The sequence below is a fragment of the Lissotriton vulgaris genome, chromosome 4_1, assembly GCF_964263255.1.
Source record: "Lissotriton vulgaris chromosome 4_1, aLisVul1.2, whole genome shotgun sequence".
Lineage (NCBI taxonomy): Eukaryota > Metazoa > Chordata > Amphibia > Caudata > Salamandridae > Lissotriton > Lissotriton vulgaris.
This window is the reverse complement of record NC_141691.1, coordinates 2,058,668,026-2,058,689,435: the sequence shown is the minus strand read 5'-3', so window position 1 is coordinate 2,058,689,435 and position 21,410 is coordinate 2,058,668,026. Positions and strand designations below refer to the sequence as shown.

Below are 21,410 nucleotides of genomic sequence, written 5' to 3'. Positions count from 1 at the left end.
AATGGTCTAGTTGAAATAACCTTAAGGGGCATGATCAAGGGTTTAACTGAAAAGCTTAGGCGAAGATAGGACATCCTTCTGCCCTGCCTTTTGTTTGCTTACCGAGAGGTCCCACAGAAGGAGGTTGGCTATAGCCCTTTTGAACTTCTGTTTCGGCACCCTGTGAGAGGACCCCTTTGTCTTGTGAAGGAAGGATGGGAGTTACCTCTCAAAAAGCCTAAACAAGACATTGTGGATTATGTACTGGGTCTCCCCTCCAGGATGGCTGAGTAAATGAAAAAGGCATCCAAAAACCTTGAGGCTAGCCAGGAACTCCAAAAAGCCTGGCATGACCAAAAGGCTGTAATGACTGTTTACCAGCCAGGGCAGAAAGTGTGGGTGTTGGATCCAGTGACCCCAGCAGCACTCCAAGGTAAATGGTCTGGACCCCACACTGTTGTTGAACAGAAGGGAGAGGTAACATATTTGGTTGATCTTGGAACTCCCAGGAGCCCCCAAAGGGGGCTTCATGTCAACAGATTGAAACCATATGTTGACAGGGCAGACATGGGCTTGCTCATGGCTACAGATGAGGGACAGGAGGAGGAGAGTGACCCTCTCCCAGACCTGCTTTCTCAGAACCCTGATGATGGATCAGTTGATGGTGTAGCCTTGGCAGGCAGCCTCACTGATCAGCAACAGAGGGACTGCAGACAAGTTCTCTAGTCCTACAGACATATATTTTCACTGACTCCAAATCAGACTAGCTGGTGCACCCATGAGGTGGACACTGTTTACAGTCTGCCTGTGAAGAGTAAAATCTACAGGCAACCTGACCATGTCAGGGACTGTATCAGGACAGAGGTCCAAAAGATGTTGGAGTTGGGAGTAATTGAGCCCTCAGAGAGCCCTTGAGTCAGTCCTGTAGTCCTTGTGCCTAAACCTCACACCCAAGATGGCAAGAGAGAGATGAGGTTTTGCGTGGACTACAGTGGCCTCAATGCTGTCACTAGGACGGATGCCCACCCAATACCAAGAGCAGATGAGGTCATTGACAGATTGGCTTCTGCCAAGTTTTTGAGTACATTTGACTTGACAGCTGGCTACTGGCAGATCCGACTAGCTGACGATGCAAAAGCCAAAACTGCATTCTCAACCCCAGGAGGTCATTAGCAATTTGTGGTAATGCCCTTTGGTCTGAAGAATGCACCTGCCACATTCCAAATGTTGGTGAACCAAGTCCTCTCAGGTCTGGATGGCTACTGTGCAGCGTATCTTGATGACATTGCTGTCTTTAGCTCCACTTGGGAAGATCACCTGATCCACCTGAAGAATGTTTTGGAGGCCCTGCAGAAGACAGGCCTAACTATCAAGGCTACTAAGGGCCAGATAGGGCAGAGCAAGGTTGTATACCTGAACCACCTGGTAGGTGGAGGTCAGGTTCCACCATTGGAGAGCAAGATCCAGACCATAAAGGACTAGACTCCTCCCACCACCCAGACACAGGTCAGAGCTTACGTGGGCCTGTCCGGGTACTACAGGAAGTTTGTTAAGAACTATGGATCTTGAGGGAGGAGCCAAGATGGCGACCGGAGCAGACCTGTAGGCTCCCGGCTCCACCAGCCTTTTTCCTCCGCACCGATATCCTGACTTCTATCCTGGTGGTTCTTGGCGGCGGAACGTTTGTGATGCAGTGCTGACTTCATTCGTGTTTCCCCGGAATCTCGGCTTGCCCGGCGGCCGGAGATATTTGTGAAGCTGGTTGCAGCCCTGGACCCGCCTGCATTGCCGCTCGCCGCCGTGCCTCGGAGGCTTAGTGGCGGCCGGACTACCCGCTAGGCGCCGAGGACTTGAATAGTGGTGTCGTTCTCACGGGTCATAATCCTGACCGCGCTGCCTGTTGAGGTCCATCGCAAGCTGTGTCTTGAAAGTGCTTGCTGGGATGAGACGCTTTTAAGGTACGAATCTTTTGTTTGGGGCTGGAGGTGTGCGGCATGGGTCGCTCGGCCATGTCTGCTCGGCATCGGCTGCCTGCTTCCTTGTCTCGATGTGTCAGCCTGATGCGAGGCAGTTCTAGGTGGCGGGTGCTCGATTGGCATTAACTTTGGTGATATTGAGCTCTGGCTGGGCGCCCGTCCGTGCCGCACCCGTCCCAGCGACTACTCTGGACTCTCGGGACCATGGCTTTGTTTGGTGCCTCGTGGCACGGGGGAGAGCGCCCATCCCTGCCCGCGGATTGTGTTACCCCGCCTGCGCTAGGGTCCGGCTCACAAGCACCCTCCCGGGGGATCGAGAAGAAGGGGCTGCAGCCACCACTTTCTTGTGAAATTATCCTGATCGCCCTGCGCGACTTCCGAACAGAAATGTACAATGGCTACCACGTATTGGGTGAGAAATTGGACGACATGGCGTCTGATCTGGGACAGGGGCGCAATGTCTGGACCCAACAAAGCTTTGATTTGCCTCTGCCGGAGCCTCGTGGGGATACAGTGCTTCCTCCTGCCTACAGGGAAGATGTGCCTGCTTTAGACTCTACTGGCGCCCGCGACCGGCCGTCCGACAGGCCCGCCTGGGATACTTTGTTTCCCCTTCCTCCGGGGTTTGCCTCATTGTTGCTTTCAACATCGCGAGTGACTCGGGACCTGTATATGCAACTATTGTCCCCCTCGATGGCTCCTTCTTCGTGGCCTTCACTTTTATTATTGAGGAGCCCATACTCTCCGTATGTCCCGGAGGAACTTTCTATGACGGACAATGGATTTTATGGTGATTCTCGACGGCCATTTTGTGCTCCTGAGTCACTCTCATTCTCTATGTGGCCATATTGTCTCTTTGTTTCAGAGGGGGCGGGATTTCCTCGGGGAGTGTATTTGGGGATGCATCCAAGATCGGGCCAGGGCTAGGCTGCTTTTCTTTACTATCGGCTTCTTGGCTGGTTGAGACGGGGTTGGGACTGTTTTGCATCTATTTTAGACGCACACTGCGATTTGGCTTTCCACTCCTGTATCTGCATTGATGTTTGCTACTGTACTTTACATTCAGGGTGGAGGATGTATTTGTGGCTGGGGGGACCGGGAACATCTAGAATTGATCCTCCTCCCGACTCATTTGTGTTTTTTGAGAGTTGATGATTAGGAAGCTCTTTTCTCACTCTCTATATTTTGGATGTTATAGCATTCTTTTTTCTTTTCTTTCTTTACTTTCCTTTCTTCCTTCTTCTCGCTATATTTTGGGTTTATTGGGCGACAGACACACTGCTGGGGTGGGGGCAGGCCGTAGCCTCTGCATGCGTGTAGGGTGGGGAGTTAGAAGTTTAGTTTCTAGTTTTAGTTTCTATGGTGCCTCATTTTTTCTCTTCACTTTTGTTTTTCCTCTTTCTTCTGTCTGGGTCCGTGTCTAGGCCTACTAGGGGATGGGTGGCGGCGAACACTGGGTGGGATGTTAGGACTGATACCCTTGTTGCATATACTTCTAGCTGCCATGCTGCCTGGGTGGGGACTTGACTGTTGGGTTGTTATACTGCGTGGTGAATTGTAGCGAATGTCATGTTCCACCTGCACGGACTCTGCCTTCCTCGCCTACTATTTCTCTTTTATGATTAAGAAAAAGTACAAATTGAATTTAATAGCTGCAAGGAAAATTTAAAATTAACCTTCATTGATCCTGGGACATGGTATCACAGCTTTTTACAGTGTAACTCTTAAATACCTGCTGATGGTAATGATGTATTACTGTGTCGCCGTATTGCATGCACTGGTGCTTCATGAGTATCTGTGGCCGGCCTGGTGGTTGTGGGCCCGTATTTGTTCTTTTCTTGATGCACAATAAAGGTTTTCAAAAATTTAAAAAAAAAAAAAAAAAAAAAGAACTATGGATCCATTGTAACTCCCCTTAATGACTTAACTTACAAGAAAATGCCAAAGAAAGTTCAGTGGACAGTAAGCTGTCAAAAGGCATTTGATGACCTGAAGCAGGCCATGTGCACTGCACCTATTCTGCAAAGTCCAGACTACTCCAAGAATTCATTGTTCAAACAGATGCTTCTGAATTGGGTGTGGGTGCAGTTCTTTTACAATTGAATAAGGATGGTCAAGACCAGCCAATAGCTTTTATTAGCAGAAGGCTGACCACTAGAGAGAAACGTTGGTCAGCTATTGAGAGGGAGGCCTTTGCTGTGGTTTGGGCCCTGAAGAAGCTGAGGCAATACTTGTTTGGTACTCACTTCAAGATTCAGACAAACCATAAGCCCCTCTTGTGGCTAAATCAGATGAAGGGTGAAACTCCCAAACTGCATAGGTGTTCCATTTCCCTAAAGGGGATGGACTTTACAGTGGAACATAGACCTGGGACTGACCATGCCAATGCAGATGGACTCTCCAGATATTTCCACTTAGAACATGAAGACTCAACTGGTCAAGGTTAGTTTAATGTCCCTACATTTGGGGGGGCGGGTTGTTTAGGAGAGTAGGGTCTGCTTCCTATGGTCACCCCCACTTTTTGCTGCGATTCTCTGGTTTTTCGACTTTAGTGTGGCTGTGGGCCTGCTAATCAGACCGACATCACAGCTGTTCTCTCTCTAAATTGATACCATGTACTTTAGGTACATACCTGATTGGATATTGGGTCACCTTTGTGAGCCCCAGTATAGTGTACCATAGGTACCCAGGGCATAGGTGCATCCAATGCCTATCAGGGGCTGCAGCAGGTATTATGCCACCCCTGGCTGGCCATCTAAACTGACACCGCAGGCTTATCACTCAGCTTAGGTAAGGTGGTGTAATCACCCCTTACTTAGATATAGTATATCTATATCTACCTTATATATAGACACATAATAATCTATGGCAGGCCTTAACAATCCTGGAGGCAGAGTGCTTGGTTTTATGTGAGAGGGTGCCCTAGCATGAGCTGAGCCCCTCTGCAGCTTTCAGAACCATGTCCTTATAGCTGTTCTATGATATAGCCGTACCATATAATCTTAAATGCATGATAATCCTCGCGGTTAATGCTAACTTTGGTTGGCCGGGGCGGAAAATGTTTAATATGGTGGCGGTGTCTATTAGACACTGCCAGCCATGTTACAATGGGCTTTGGTAGATGTCTCGCCGCCACGGAAAGGCATGCGGTCTTCACTCTGGGGGCCCGCAGGGGGCCCCCAGAGTGAAGTAGAGAGGACGGGGGTGCACACGGGGGGTACCTGTGGTACTCCCTGCATTTGCATAATCAAAGCGGCAGGCACCGCGCGGTGCCTGCTGCTTTGATTATGCAAATGCTGAAATGCTTTTTTAGCATTGTGGCGGGCAGTGCAGAGAGCACCGCCTACCATAATGCTAAAAATACAGGATGTGCCTGCCACTGTGGCGGGCACATCCTAATACTCCCCACGGGACCCCCGCCCTTATGGCAGGCGGTCCCGATTACCACGAGGATAGCAGGCGGGCAAAGTCCGCCCGTTATCCTAATGACCCCCTTAGTCTTTTTTTGTCATTTGGGAAGATTAAAGCTCGCGGTTGGAAGCTACTTCGCGTCAGAGAAGGTAAGAGTTTTATTCTTTATTTGAACTATTTTAAGTATGTTTCGATGGTAGTAGTTTCTTATTTAGGGTGTGTGGACTTGTGTATTAAGAGTTAGGATGTTTGTAGTTGGTCATTTACGTTTTAATTTTTCTCTGTGTTTTCTCGATTTACTGCCTAGTTGGAGTTATTGTGTTTGTGTGTATTTAGTTACTTTTTGTTTTCAATATGTATGTAGTGTTGATTAATAATGTATAGTTTTACGTTTTCTGTCGGTGGGAATGTTTATTTTTTTTATTCTCGGTTTTTGAATACAGCCTTTTCGTTTCCGGGAACGTTTTTTTATTTAAAGGAAGTGTATTTTAGTCTGTTTCAACTAATATTTATTTTACACTTCCTTTATTATTCAGGTTTCCTGGAGCGTTTTTTATTCTTTTTTAACCTTTTCGGGTTTTTGATGGATTCTGGATTATCGATTTTTTGGGATGTTCGATGGATTTGGCACAGTTGTATTTTTGCATTTTGTTGGGGTTTTTTTTCATGTGGATTTATTATTACCTGGATTATTTTGGACCAGTTGGATTTGCTATTTACGTTGCTGTGAAAGGTAGGTGATTTTATAATAATTTTATTGTGGGTTGGGAAATGTCCTATTTTTATACAGTTGTTGTTTAGTTACATATTTATTTTGCCTACATATTGTAAGATATTTAAATGTATTAGACAAAATAAATGTGTAATTTTTGTAAAGGAAATGTGTGTGTTTATATTTTAGGGACATTTAGGCTTATTTTTAGTTTATATGGTTTGTATTGTTAGATTAGTGTTTTGGCAATAATTTTTAAGTATTCTAGTCCTTTTGTTGTAGGATAAGGTTGTACTTGTTGTTGTAAATATTGGTACATTTGGGCAGTTTGTTGTGATAGTTTAGGTTTTAATTGTAAGACAGATTGCTCCATTCTTAATTCTTGAAAACTTTGTTCTTTTTGTACTGCCATTAGGAGTTTGTGTAGTGTAGGAGTTATTCGGCCAGTTGAAGACAGGAAGACATTATGCCAACCCTCCCCTGCGTTGTTTGTTTTGGCTTCTTGCTTTAGGGGTTGGTCGATATACATTCCAACAAAGTATTTGGAACTTTGTTTGGCGTCTGTGGCCTGACCTGCGTAGTCTCCCCACCCAGGTGTCCTTGAAATAATCGAGAAGGGAAGCTAGTTTTTGTTCATTTTTTGTTTAGAATGGACTTTCTACTAAAAGGTTATAGTGCTCAGCCATGTTGGTGATTGGCACGTATGCTAGGGCTATTAGGTGTTTTATTTGGTATGCCAAAGTGATGTTGGTGGCATATTCAACAATAAGGGGCCTATAAGGATAACGGGCGGACTTTGTCCGCCCATCATCCAAGCGGGGATTGGGACTGCCCGCCATAAGGGTGGGGTCCCGAGGGGGGTATTAGGATGTGCCCGCCACTGTGGCGGGCACATTCTGCATTTTTAGTATTGTGACGGGTGGTGCTCTCAGCACTGCCCCCCACAATGTTAAAAATGCATTCATGCATTTGCATAGACAAAGCGGCAGGCACCGCGCCGTGCCTGCAGCTTTGTCTATGCAAATACAGGGGGGTACCACAGGTACCCCCCGTGTGCACCCCTGACCTCTCCTTCACTCTGGGGGCCCAGAGTGGGCCTGCAGAGTGAAGACCGAATGCCTTTCCGTGGCATCATCGCCTCTGCGGAAAGGCATCTAAAGCAGCCCATCATAATATGACTGGCAGCGTCTAACAGACACCGCCACCATATTAAGCCGCGGTCCTGCAGTCATCCTAATATGGGGGGGGGTATTTAGGTGCGGATGGCGGGCGGATTGCCCCTGCTAATGGGCCCCTAAGTATTGATTTTTGTAAATGTCTCCATAGACATTGGTTGAAGTGGAAATAACATCCTTGTATGGATGTGTGAGGGTATATTTAAAGGATGGAATTTATCATGGCTTGTTCAAAGTCTATTATTATTTTTAGGGGAAAGAAGTCTGTTGTTTCTTCTTTTATTTTGTTTATATTTCTGTGTATGTTGAAGTTTGTTTGTTTGGTAACAAACAATAGATAAATGGTATGCAAGTGTTATGGTATTGTCCATGTTTGGTATATCATTGATAGAATGGTTTAGGGCATATGGTAAATGTGCCATCCATCATCCATTTTTGACTCTCTTTTAATTGTTTAATGTTGTTTACTGTAGCAAACATTATTATCCTTTTATCTTTATTGTTGTTATCGTAGAAGATGAAAGGTTCAACATTATGAGTTATGGTAAGGTCAGGTGGAATTATTACCTCTTCAAAAGTTTTAGGTGTTGGTATTATTGATCTTGTGGATTTTTTTGTTCTAGCTATAGTTCTTTTTATAGATGCTATTGTTGGCAATTGACCTATTGCTTCTCTAGGTACTGTAGGTAGTATTTCTTTAAGTATTACACTTGTTGGTGGTAGTTCTAAGGTGCTGCTTAATTCTTTAATATATTCTATAGTAGATCTAACCTCTATTTCTGAGATATTAGGTGGATGGTTGTGTTCAGTTGTGCACTTGTTTCTCTGGTTGTTGCACGCCTATAACATTTGTTTGAGTAATACTTAGGGACTGGCGGAGGCAATCCGCCCGACATCCATGTCCTGATTCCCCCCGCCAGATTAGGAGGGCAGAGGGGACAGCAGCGGACGGAAAGACCGTCCACCGCTTTACCGCCGCAGTCGCCTTGCGACCGCGGTGGTAATAGATCAATATGGTGGCGGTATCCAATGGACACCGCCAGCCATATTACAATGGCTATATGCAGAAGCCTTTCCGCGGCGGCAATGCCGCCACGGAAAGGCAGGCGGCAATTGCTGCGGGGTTACCCTGCGGGGCCCCCATGTGATGAAAGAGGTGGAGGGGGACATGGGGGGTACCATACCCCCCCACATTTGCATATGCAAGGCGGCAGGACCCGTGCGGTGCCTGCCGCTTTGCATATGCAAATGTGCAAAAGCATTTTTAGCATTGTGGCGGCGGTGCAGAGTGCACCGCCCGCCACAATACTTAAACTACAGGTTGTGCCCGCTACAGAGGCGGGCACATCCTAATTCCCCCCACGGGACCCCCGCCCTTATGGCGGGAGGTCCCGTTCTCCGATAGGGTGATGGGCGGACGATGTCCGCCTGTCATCCTAATGGGGCCCAAAGTTCATTTCCAGTTTACTTTAAGGTCTTTTTGTTTTTCCTGAGTATAAATATACCCCATATACATAACAAAAGTTTCCCTTTCTGAGATGTAATAAATTTTGCATTTTCAGTCATTGTGGATTTCTTAAATCTGGAAATCATGTATTAAATATTGTGAGAAAATGTATTTATATTATAGGAATAATTTACAATATATGTACTGATGTTATGTACTTACCAATTATAATTTAGTTGACTTGCAATGTAGAATTCTCTATTTTGGTTGATGCTTTTCTGTATTTTAGTAGTCTGTGGAAATAAAGTATATTTTAGTGAATGTTTACATGTGTATTTTGGTTTAACATTTTGTAGGATATTCTATTCTATTATTAATAAGTTATATTTATTTTATAGAAATTTTATAAACTTCTTAAAAAATATGATAGTTATTTAGTCAAGTTTAATTTTAACATTCTTATATTTTTTAGAGAAATAATAGTACATGCATTTACTTACCAAGTGTTCTTTATTTGGTATATAATGTTGATGGTTTCTTGATATATTGCGTCTTTTCTTTTTTAAGTGGTCTGTGGAAAGAAATAAAAGTATATTTTATATTATGATTTGTATTTATATGTGAAGTTGGATATTTTTAAACAATCTTTTTAGATTTTCTTTCTTTTAAACATTTTCTGACAATGTTGGAAGTAAACTAGGAGTTTCTTTGATGGTTATAACATTTCAGCATTTTATTTTGCTTTTCCTTAGTGTAAAAAAAGTTAATTTAGTATACTTACTTTTTCAGTTTGTTATTTTAGTTGGTAGAAAATGTTCTTATTTTTCTTAAAGTTGAATCTGTTGTGGAAATATAAAAAGATAGAAATATAATTTAGTTTTTAAGTTTTGAGTATGAAATGGAAGTTACATGTGCTTTTACATTTTATTTAGAAAGATATGATTACTTACTTTTTGTTATCTGTAGTGTGTCGGTTATCAGATTAGTCTTAAAGGTTGTCCAGAATTTTGCAGAGTTTCTTCTTGCTGAATTTTTTCTGCTGTGTTAGAGTATTGAGTTTAATTCTTTATATAGTGTGTCTTTAATTAATCTTTGTTTGTCATTGGTCAGATACATTTGAATGTGTTTCTATTGGTTAGTTTGAATTTTTTTGAGTAACCTAATTATGTTAGTTGTATGTGAAATTGTTATGTCGAGATTTTCTGTCTTTTCCTTATTTTATGAAGTGATTTTAGAAGTTGTATTGCATTTAAAAATGTATTTTATTAATTTAAAAATGTGTATATTTTAAAAGTGTTTGTGTAAAATGTTTTCCTTTATTTAATATTTTTAAATAATATTTTTAGGGAAAGATATTTTTTAAGTGTGTTTGGTATGTTTATTATTAGTTATATGAGTGTATTTTTAATAGTTTAAAGTTCTAGTGTGTTTAATAATTATTTATTTTTATTTTAGAGATGACGATATTTTGGTTGTGTCGATAATATTTATGTCTATATTTTTGTTTTCAATATTTTTGTTATGTGCTATATTTATTTTTAACTGTTGATATTTTTAAATTCGATATGTGTGTGTATGATTTTTATGGGGTCGATCTTTTTGTTCAAAGATATTATTTATTCGATGTTTAAGTTGTTTCATAGTTATATATAGAGTGTCGATTTACTTCTTATCGATATTTAGGACACAATAATTTTGTATATCGATTTTTGTAGTTTCGATAATTTGTCAGTGATTCATACAATCATGTAACTCTTGTGACTGAGACTGAATGGCTGAAAATGGCAATTACATAGCAGGGTTCAGAGTCAAACATTTTTTCAGTGTGATATGAGAGGCCAAAAGTGTCAATTCATATCCTGTCAAGCGGGCACTAGTCAAATGTTGTGTTTTCTTTTGATTTAAAAGAGCAACTGAATGGGGTACTAGCACAAGCTATCTATGTGACAATACTATTCCCTCACTTTGACGAATGGACACAGCTGTCGCGGACACCGCTCGAAATCATCTAGGCAACGCACTGGCGACTCAATCAAGTACAGCTGCGAAATATGCACAAGGGCGCTGCTTATCACTGTGTGTCTGTGTTAAAACTGAGAGAGCGCAACCGCCAATCTCGTGTACATAGAGTGTGAAGGCCTTAGTGTAGTCTGGAGTTCCTCATACAGGTGCAGAACAAAGAGCTTGACGTAACTATTGGAAAGCATGCAGGCATTCAGTAGTCCATGGGAGAGGCATTGGAGTGTCTTTAGTCAAAAGGGCCAACAAGGGTTTAACAATATGAGAAAAGCTAGGGATCCACTGCCTACAGAAAGAAGTAAGGCCAATCAGTGCACAAACATCCTTCTGATTATGTGGTAAATGTGTGTCTAAAATAGCTTGAATGCAGTCTGGTGTGAGTGTACGTCCCTCCTTAGACAGAAGGTGACGTAGGTTGGTAATCTGCTGTCTAGAATATTGCAATTTATTCCGAGGGACTTTGTGCTGATGAGAGGCAAGTCCTTCCTCACACTGCTCAGGGGTATCAGCAGCTAACAAGATTTCATCGACTTATTGAATAAGAGCCAAACCTTTCGGTACATGGAAAGAATCAAGCTGTCTTTTCAATGTCTGGCTATAAATACTAGGACTCTCTGTATACCCATGTGGAGCTCTACAAAATCTGAATAATCGAAGTGAAGCCAAACAAATAACGGCTGTCTGGATGAATAGGTTTTGAGAAAAATGCATTTTTGAAATCAAGCACACTGAATGTAGGAGGAACCATAGTAAGATGTGTTTTGATGTCAGAGTCTACTGGATATTGGGGAATTACAATCTTGTTGACTTCTCGAAAGTCAATGATGAATCTATACATTTTAGAATCAGTGTCTTTTTTCAAAATAGGAACAATAGGGCTATTACAGGTATTGTAAGGGACTTCTCCCACAACCCCCACCTTAATCAAATCCTAGACAATGTGTATCAGTGCTTCCTTGCCTTCCAGTGATATTTTATATTGGGGCTATCGAGGCAACGAAGCACCTTCTGTCAATTGAATATGTACTGGTGGGTTCACCATTTTTCCCACATCAGTATCTGATGTGGCCCGCAAAGTACTAGGTAGCAATGCAAATGCAATATCCTCTTTAATAAGACTTGATCTCCCACCCACGGGATAGTTATCATTTAAAATAACATGGGTCCCCTCGGGAAAACAAAGAATTGTAGCACGAAAATGTTTAAGCATATCGATACCCACAATGTTATCCGGCGTGTTAGGGGAAAGCAGAAATGGACATGTTGCAGTGCATTTATCAAGACCAAATGCAAGTGGCTGTGACATGGGGCAAAGGGAAGGTGTCCCATCGAATCCTATCGATGTTATCAATGTGCCAGACAGGGGAGCACTAGGAACCAATTGTTTAGACAGAGCATTACAGGTAGCTCCTGTATCAACCAGAAATTGATCAGTTGAACCTAAGACGTTTGCATCAACATAGGGACCCCTCTGATCTACAGGGACCTCAACCAGTTCCTTACCCCATCCTAGGCATAATCAGAATCTTTAGGACCATCAGCCGAATAATCAGACATTTGGTATTGGTTCCGTCTATAAAAGGTATTAAAAGAATTTGGATTGTGTTCAACTGCTTCAATCCTGGTACAATTATCCATGTCTCCCCTATTTCCTGTGTTCCTTGGGTGGCTTCTCATACTTCCTCCACCCCACTGATACTGCTGACCTCGCAAATGGAGGCACTCAGAATGCCAATGTCCAATTTCTTTACAATAAGCACACTGATCAGAAGACAAGTTGCTCGAGAAAAAGGGGGTACACCAGGGCGAAACATTGCACGTCCACCTCTACCACCACTTCTAAGTGAGGGACCATAGACATGAGCCACCATAACTTTTGTTTTTAGATCCTTAACCTTTTTATCCTCCCTGCTTTTTGCTTCCAATTCCCTGTAGCTCATAATACTGGGCCATAGTCAAAAGGGAGACGGGAGAAGACGTAGTCCATGAACTCTCGCTGGCCTTTAGGCGACTTTCTATTTCTGGCAACATGTTACTGACAAGTCTGTCAATGAACAGATGATTGCTCGTGTCATCTGTGAATGACTGCTGATTAAAGTCATGGAATGTCTCTTTGAATCACGTAAAGAAATCAGAAACTGACTAATCTGCTACTGCTTACAAGACGCTAACATAGTCCAATCTATTTTCTTAGGGGTATAAGAGTTTTCAACTTAGTTACAATAGATTTAGGAAAATCTAATATCAGCTGTTGTGGTTTCTGCGCAGGCTCTCTAGCAGCATTGATTCCCTCTAATTGCACCCAAGTATCACCATAGGCTACATTATCATCTACCTTCCGAATTGAGCTCCACTGATCTGGGGGTAAAATAAGTCCTAAAAAACATGTCGATATCAGGCAATGTCATAGTGCAGGAGCTAATAGCGCCTTCTACTTCTTTATAAAAAGCGGCCAGATTTTGTCGTGGATCAGGCAAAGCAGCTTTAAGAGCCATAACGTCTGCTCTACTCCAAGGGGTAAAGAACCAATTGTAAATAAAATATCCCTTCGCATTATCTGAAGTTTTATCGTCACTTGTTCCCTCTCCCTTTGGAGGAACATACAAAGGCGCAGCTTCATGTATCGGTTTTACAGTAATCACAGTATCACTAGTGTCTTTATCTGTCCCTGTATCTCCCTCTTGCCAAGCTGGAATCTGAACTGTTTGTTCAACTGTAGCTGTACCAGCTGCCCTTTTCTCCTCTCACAAACGGAATGCGTCAGTTCGCAATTTAACCACTCACCTAATTAGATCGGACACCTGTGAAGAAAGAAAGGCACCATCACTTAACTGTTTATATCCAGAATTTATATCAGAGGGCTCTAGAGCACCTGCATGTTTTCTAAAACTGAGTATTACTCCCAAGTAAACGTCTCTGCAAATTATAACTGCTCAAAATCTGTCCATTGCTGAACCATTGCTATGAGTTCTGGGGTGGAGGCACTCCCACGAGCTGCTTTAAGAGCAGCGGATCGAAGAGTGGCCGTGCATTCAGTAGTTAAAGTAGAGAGAGTCTTCCGCCCAACTTGCTTATCTTCATCTTTTTTTTCTGAAGACAAAAGCTCTTCATCCGAACCTTCATTCTCAGGGGCACTAGGGAATTTATACGGGGTGGAGGTTGATCTAACAAAATAGAATCATCTTGAGGTCTATTAAATATGGGATAAATGGGGCGTCTAATAGGGTACTGGCCAATTACCTCTGAATTATTCTTCCTATCTTCTTTATCTTTTAATTCCTTCATTTCCTTATTTTTCAATTCCAATGCTTTTTGATTTATCGTTTTGTGCTTTTCTTTTTCTGCTATAGCTTCTTCTCTCCTCACTCTCTCATGCACTCCTTTCTCCCACTTTCGTACACGATCAAACATATATTGTCAACTCTTTCGCTTAAACAAACACTGCTCAACATACAGAATCTTTTTTAAATCAAATAACCTATTTACTGGCCATCGTAGATCAGGATCCTTTTTCGTATATTTGTTCCACAGTGTACTGTACATTATGAAAGAAATATCATATTTAATATACATGTATCGATTAGGTGTCCCCTCTAAGGGAGCCGGCTAAATAGTTTCTAAGTCCATTTTGCTACCACCAAGACAGCAAAACAACCTACGAAGTGTGCTAAGAGCAGGCATGCTAGCAAAGTGTAGTAAAATATTACTTATCCCAAAGTAGAGAGAAATCTCCACATTACCAGCCTATATTTATTGCAATAAACAAACAAACCAAACCAAAATCTCGGCCAAGCAAATCCAATATCAAGAGAGTTGCTACAATGGCCTTACCAAACAAAAGTCTCCAACCTCCAACTGCCAATCTCTTGGTTGAGCAAATGGTCACTGCAAAACCTGCGCCAAAGGAGATCTAAGTTGGGACCGGCCACCGAGGGACAACTCCGGAAAACTGGAAAAGCACTTCAATCTGCACAGATAAAGGGTCTCCTCATGCAGGACGTCTCCTCAGTAAGATTCCATTTCTCCATCAAGACCACTCCTTCGGATGGCAGTGACTCCGATGAGCCTCAAGAGTCGGGCACCAACTGTGGACATGTACCTTTTTAGGGGCACACCAGTGCAGGGGTCACCCTTATCTGTCCAAGGGTCCTTAGACCAACAAAATAGAGATTAGCACGGAAGCTAGAATATCATTAACAAGTTTATTAATCACTCATGAGTGGGACTACATCAATGCAACACGCTCAGGCGCTGTGGGAGGCAGTACATGGAATACAGAAACCATGGGCCTTTTATACACATTGTTGCAGAGTAAGCATGTAGTTTCAAAATAGAAGGTACAAGCATACACAGGAATAGCTATCGACTAACATGGATGTAAGATGGATATCACTTAGTCAGCAAAGTGGGAGGGGAGACAAAACTGCTTACGTCAGTAAGACATGTTGGACAGTGGCATTCTCAAACAGGTGCAGTCTAGCAGCTAGAGGCCTTTCCAAGCTCATACATTGCTCCAGCTCAGTACAGAAGGAGTTAACTACAGATGATGACTCAAGCAGAATAGAAAGGCAAGCAACAGTGAAGATGGGAGAATCACAAGGATAAAAAAATGTATGCCACAACCAAGATGGTTTTGTAGTGTGGGCTGGGCCTTGTTATTCACACTGTTCAGTTAGCATAGGCTTATTAGAAGTTTAAACGCCATCTTTCCTTTTTGCTGCTTTTGCACACAACACTGCATATATATTGTTGTGAGTTAGGGTGTGTGAAATGCTTCACATGAGACTGGTTTGTTTTCAGCATCTCTAGACTTACATTGTGACTCTAGTCTGCACACTGAGTGCTAAAGCCTCCAAGGTTATCATAACAAGGTAGCTGTTGTCCGGGCTTATCGGCTCACATTCTAGCCATAACATATATGCAGCTGCAAGCCTATATGATTCTGGCGCCTTTAATATCACACTGTAGGCATGATTTCAGGCACTTGGAAGATTTCTGTTTTCAGAGAGAAAGAGCTTTTGCAGATCCTGATGTGATTCATCCCTGCTGATCTTAGAGGTATGGGGTCCCCCAAACAAGCCTAAGAGGCCTTCTTTAGTTTATAAAACATTGTTCCTAGCTAGGGAGGGTGATTTACTAGGCGCTATAGTACCTATTTTCACCATCATTATAATATGATTTCTCCTTTTGTGTTTTATGGAATTGTAACAATGCTGATCATATTATTTCTAATCATATGTCTGCTTATGTTAGCAAAGATACTGCATCTTAGAGCATGTTGTTAAAAGAAAAATTTTAACCCTTCCCGTGTTTTATTTTTACTCCTGTTGTGGACTGGTATGAGAGTATAATGAAAGAGTGTTCTTGCTTCCCACCATTCCTGAGTATAACCTAAGTCGCATGTTTTGGGTTGTCTAATCATTGGTTGCTTTGCTATAGGACGAAGAGCTAATGTGACACTGATGCTAGCTGGTTAGGGTTTCTAGGCACGAAGGTGAGCTTTTTGGTACACCACAATTCACTGAGGTCCGGGGTCTCTGTGCACAGTTCTGTGTAGGAGCAGAAACCCTGCGACAGTTTCAGCTCATACTAAATGCAATTATTTTCAATTTCCACAGTACAGTGCATTGAGCTTCTTCCTCGTAGGTGCTGTGTAGTGCAGTTTAAACTACTTTGTGGTTCTTTGTGATTGGTCCGCTGAACTGTAGCTTAAATCTCTCATTCTGGATCTATTCTCTGCAGTGACGGTGACTCTGGATCCAGACACAGCACATCCTGAGCTCCTCCTGTCTGAGGGGGGGAGACGAGTAACATGGACAGACACACGACAGCCCCTGCCGGACACCCCCAAGAGATTGACCTCCTATGAACCCTGTGTGCTGGGGAGTGAGGGGTTCACCTCAGGCAGACACTACTGGGAGGTGCAACTGCTTCAGGAAGAAGGATGGACTGTGGGGGTCGCAGCAGAGTCTGTGGAGAGGAAGGGACAGATCACATGGTCACCTAAGGGAGGAGTCTGGGCTGTTGAGAGGGAGGAGGGCGATGGTCAGTACTGGGCTCTCACCTCCCCTGAGACCCCTCTGTCCCCTTGCGCGAAGCCCCTGAAGCTGGGCATGTATCTGGACTACGAGGAGGGGAGCCTGTTCCTGCACAATGCGGACTCCATGGAGCTTCTCTACACTTTCCCTGAGACCGCCTTCAAAGAGAGACTCTTCCCGCTCTTCTGTCTCTTCTGCCCAGGACTAGGGCTGAGGATGGTGTAGTTGCAGTTCCCTCCACCACCCAGCCCCATGGGCAGAGCTTCCAAGTACCACACATTAGAAGTTATAGCAATGCATTTCAGTTAATATAGATTGTTTTTGACACACGTCTGCAAACATCAATCAAAGTGTCTGCAAATACCCACAGACAGACTCTGAACTGCGTCCGGGGTTATTGCATACCAATTTAGTGCAAATTACTGCATTCAAATGTAGCTTTCATGCATATATTTTGCTTTCAGCTGGCTTAAGTACCACCAGCACTTGTGTTTTTAAATCTCTAGGCAGTGTGATCCAAACACAGACAACAGGTGACTGTGGTTACCATGGAAACCTCCTCACTGTCCAGTTTGTTAAGTTTTATATAAATTGTTTCCGGTGCACGTCCGAAACAACAATCAAAGTGTCTGCAGAGACCCACAGACATAATCTTCACGGCATACTGCTCTTGAGAGCGAGCTTCTATGCTCGGCCCTGTCATCAAATCCTGAGACAGACTGGCTTTTAGGGTAATCTCTCAGGGCCAGAAGGGCCGGTTTGCCAAAGTTGGTGTTGGCCAGTTTTTGGCTCTTTGTTGACCTGTTTTACAGAATGTTTCGGGTGCTTTTTATACTGTTGATGTCCCTTTTATGACAACTTTGCCTGCTGAAAGCTTAAAGGTGTGTAGTCTCCCTCACTTTACAAAACACCCATTCAGCTTATTCAGCTTATACACATATAACGGTTCTCACTGGCATTTTGTCCCATGGGTCTACTTTACTAGTCCAGACTGAGACTGTCAGATCACTCGCACAGAAGCAGCCAGGCGGTGCAGCTTGGATGTTTAGCCTCAGCACAGCGACCCCAGGTAGATCTTTCAGAGCTTAAACCAGGTAATCAATGTGGGTCCTGTTTACTTACTCTTGAATCTATATATATAAAAACAAAAGTATGTCTGTTTGTCCTTTATGCATTACTATACCATTCATCCGATCGCCATGAAACTTTGGGAAGTTGTTGAGTACACTCCCGCGAAGGTTTCTGGCAAAAAAAAATATCGGCTCCCCAGGGCCCTCATAATCTTTACAATACTGAACGTTTACAGTTTACGGTGTGACTCGCTTTTGCAATGACCATCAACAAAGCACAAGGACAATCGCTGCAAGCATTTGGACTACATTTGGAGAATCAGTGCTTTATTATTATTATTATTATTATTATTATTATTTATTTTTATAAAGCGCGATAGTCACCCGGAGGTATCCCAGCGCTGAGGAACCCTGAATTCACCAAATCAGCGGAGCAAGAAGCTGAGATAGAAGAAAGGGAGGGTGGAGGAACAGAGTCAGGGGGGGTGCACAGGTTTAGGGAAAGAGATGGGTTTTTAACAGCTTCCTGAAGCGCAGGTATTGAGGTTCAAGTCGTAGATTACGAGGAAGTGAATTCCAAAGGCGGGAGGCTTGTACCGAGAAACGTCTTCCTCCTGTTCGGGTTTTCCTGAATCTAGGGGTGTTGATAAGGTTTTCTGCATTGGAACGGAGGGATCTAGAGTTTCTGTAGGGGGTGACAAAATTATTGAGGACCGGAGGCCCTTGGTTATGCAGCGTTTTGTGGACGAGACATAGGGCCTTAAATTTGACTCTCTCCCTTATGGGGAGCCAATGGAGGAGTTTGAGGGCGGGTTTAGCAGATGATCTGGCCGGGGTGTTAGTGATAATCCGGGCGGCTGTGTTCTGAATTGTCTGCAGTTTGGTAAGGGTCGCTTCGGGAGCGCCCAGGTAAGGATGCTTCTCACATGGACAACTGTATGTGGCCAGCTCACGCATCGGAAAACCTTCTGATTTATTCGTGTACGCACCAGACCGAAAAACAAAAAATACTGTGTATCCACAAGCGCTCGAATAAATAAACAGGATTAAAACGACACTTTAAAATATTTTCCATATTAAAATGAATAAGTTTCAATAAAAATGACACAATGTAAATTGAATGTTATCATAACAAGTTTCCTTAAATTTCCTTTCTTCTGAGATCGCAGCAACGCGCAACGGGTAAGCTAGCTCCATATAAATATGAATGTTTACCAGAGTTGTCTCTGGAGTTTATTTCAATTCAACATGTGACTTTCGTATATGTTATGTGTTGATAACTATCGCTTATGTAGCGCATAATCACCTGCAGGTCTCTTAGTGCTTATGGAGAAAGCTCAGATAGCGACTGGAATAGAGAAAGCTCAGATAGCCACAAGGTGTACGGAGTCTCCTCTAAGTGTCAGGATAATGAGTTCACTTTATCTGTGGTGTGCATTATGGAGCACAACTGAGAGATCTAGCGTGAGGTCTAAGGCAGTGAGATCCTCCCAGAGTGCCTGTTTGTTCTTCATGAAGGCGTTCAGACCACATGTACATCCAATCATTGGCCTTTCTTTCGGTAATCCATTCCCATGATGCAGTCCCTGTTTACGTTTCACATTTTACATGATCTTGCATTCCGTAAGAAGAATATATATTTTTCCAGATAATGTGTTTTTGTAGTTTTTTATGCGGGGAGGGGGTGGAACATCTGACTATTGTATAGTGCATGCTGTGGACAGAGTTGCCTGTAGATATCTGGGCAAGTAAAGATTATGGATGGATGTGCATGTTGGTGCACAATTGATTGCTCTGCGTGTAGAGGCAGAAGGCAGTCACCGTTTAGTAAAGTGACTCTCATTTAGCTGTTTTGACTACATGTTCATCCAATCCGTACCCTTCTACGAAACACACAGACCAAGTGTCACACACATGACAGCATAGCTGCCAGAGTTTCAGATTGCTTATGCGTGATGTTTTTATAATGTTTGCATAATTACTAGTGACTTTCAATGACTATGAGTGACACTTTCTTGCAAGCAAAATCAAGCAATGAAGGCAAAGATAACATATACATATCAGAAATTACACCCATTTGTGCAACAAGAAACTGTAAGAAGATCCTAAAAGTGCTGCAAATCACCGGAAATGGAAGGGCACTGTGGGACCCGCATAGCTGCCAAGTTTTCACATCACTTATGTGTGACATTTTATTGGTTTCGGTGAACGCATGAGTGACATCTCATTGCTAAATATGCAATACTTTAAGTGACACTTTAACGTGAGTAAAACCAAGCAATGGAGCTTGCAACACCACCACTGACTACTACTTGCACTATTGATTTAACCACACTAGCATGTACCCCTGAGCTGATTTCAACCTTTGAGCCATCAGTTAAGCTCTAATTTTCCCTCTGTTGAATTAGCTCATCTGTGCCAAGATTCAGGTGCTGCCCATTGACTGCCAGGCTGAGCTAGGGCGTCTTGGTGCGGAGAGGTCAGGAGTGCCACCGGGTGGTGCTGATGATAGGCTGAGATGGAGACAGCTTGTGCACGACTTTGCTGAAAACCATTAAATGTGCAACTCTCTCTCCCTCTCACATTTCTTCATCCACCATCACGCTGTAACTGCACGTTGGTGGTTCTTAAGCACAACAGGGCCGGACTGGTAAGTCCGGGCACCGGGCAATCCCCTCGTAGGATGGAGGGGGTGGGGGCCGGTTTTGTGACAGGGGGTCGGTTCGGTTGCTGGGTCAGCGATTTAGCCGTGTCAGCTTTCCAAGCACATACCCTAAATGGTGTATTATTCTGCTATGGAGGCAAGTGCTTCAAGGCCCTATTCAGGTGTTATAAGTGCTATTTAAATGTGGCAGGTCAGTATAACAAAATATTGATTGTGAATGTTATTTTTTAGCCATGTTTCTGATCACGCACCCGCCCTCCCGTTACTGACATACTGAACTCAGTCTCTCAGTTCCTATACAACACAGAAAGAGACTGATTGCATTTCTGAATCTCTAAAAGGAGGGACTCAGGGGGAGCTGGGTGCGAGCGGGTCTCCCCCTGGGTAGTTTCACACAATGGAGCGGTGTCGACAGGGGCAATTTATGGCGGCAGGAGGCACGCAAGGAGAAGGTTATAAATAGAAGGCTGGCAGGGTGGGAAAGTCATTGTACCCAAGGGAGGCTGGAGGAGGGGACTTCAATTTTGTTGCATCCGGCTGCCCCTTTTACTGCGTCACTCACCTTATTGTTTGGGGTGTCGAGATGTCTGCAAATGAGGAAGCGTGGGAGGCCGGGTGATTTGCGCGGCTGGCAGAGATGTCCTGCTGAAGCCCGGAGTACCGGGCGAGGGATGGGTGGGGCTTGCGTGCTCACAACGAAAGTCAGCCTGTGGACTCTTAAAGAAGAGGAGTGCTCGGCTGCCATGCCCGTGGTGCCGGCAAAAGGTGAGAATGTGGGGCTGGAGGAGCTTGTTGCCTCCCCCCCCCCTCCCCCCCCCGAGGCGGCCCCTGAGATTGAGCAGGTATGTGAGGCAGCTCGTCTCTCTGTAGGCGGGCGGCGCGCTAAAGTGGGTGGGAGGAGGGGGCAGGCCAGGCCAG

The 21,410-nt window shown here is 43.7% G+C and overlaps 1 protein-coding gene across 2 annotated transcripts in view; it reads left to right on the top strand.

The window, feature by feature from the left end:
* LOC147724962 (E3 ubiquitin-protein ligase TRIM39-like) overlaps positions 1-18,149 on the top strand; it is a 299,690-nt gene extending 281,541 nt beyond the window's left edge. Inside the window, exon 7 of one of the 2 annotated variants that reach the window (XM_086966453.1) lies at positions 16,462-18,149. In XM_086966453.1, the coding sequence (XP_086822579.1) occupies positions 16,462-16,982 (521 nt within the window). In that variant the 3' untranslated portion in view covers positions 16,983-18,149. The remainder of the gene's footprint in view (positions 1-16,461) is intronic. The other variant, XM_086966454.1, reaches the window with a different exon arrangement.
* Positions 18,150-21,410: the final 3,261 nt, after the last annotated feature.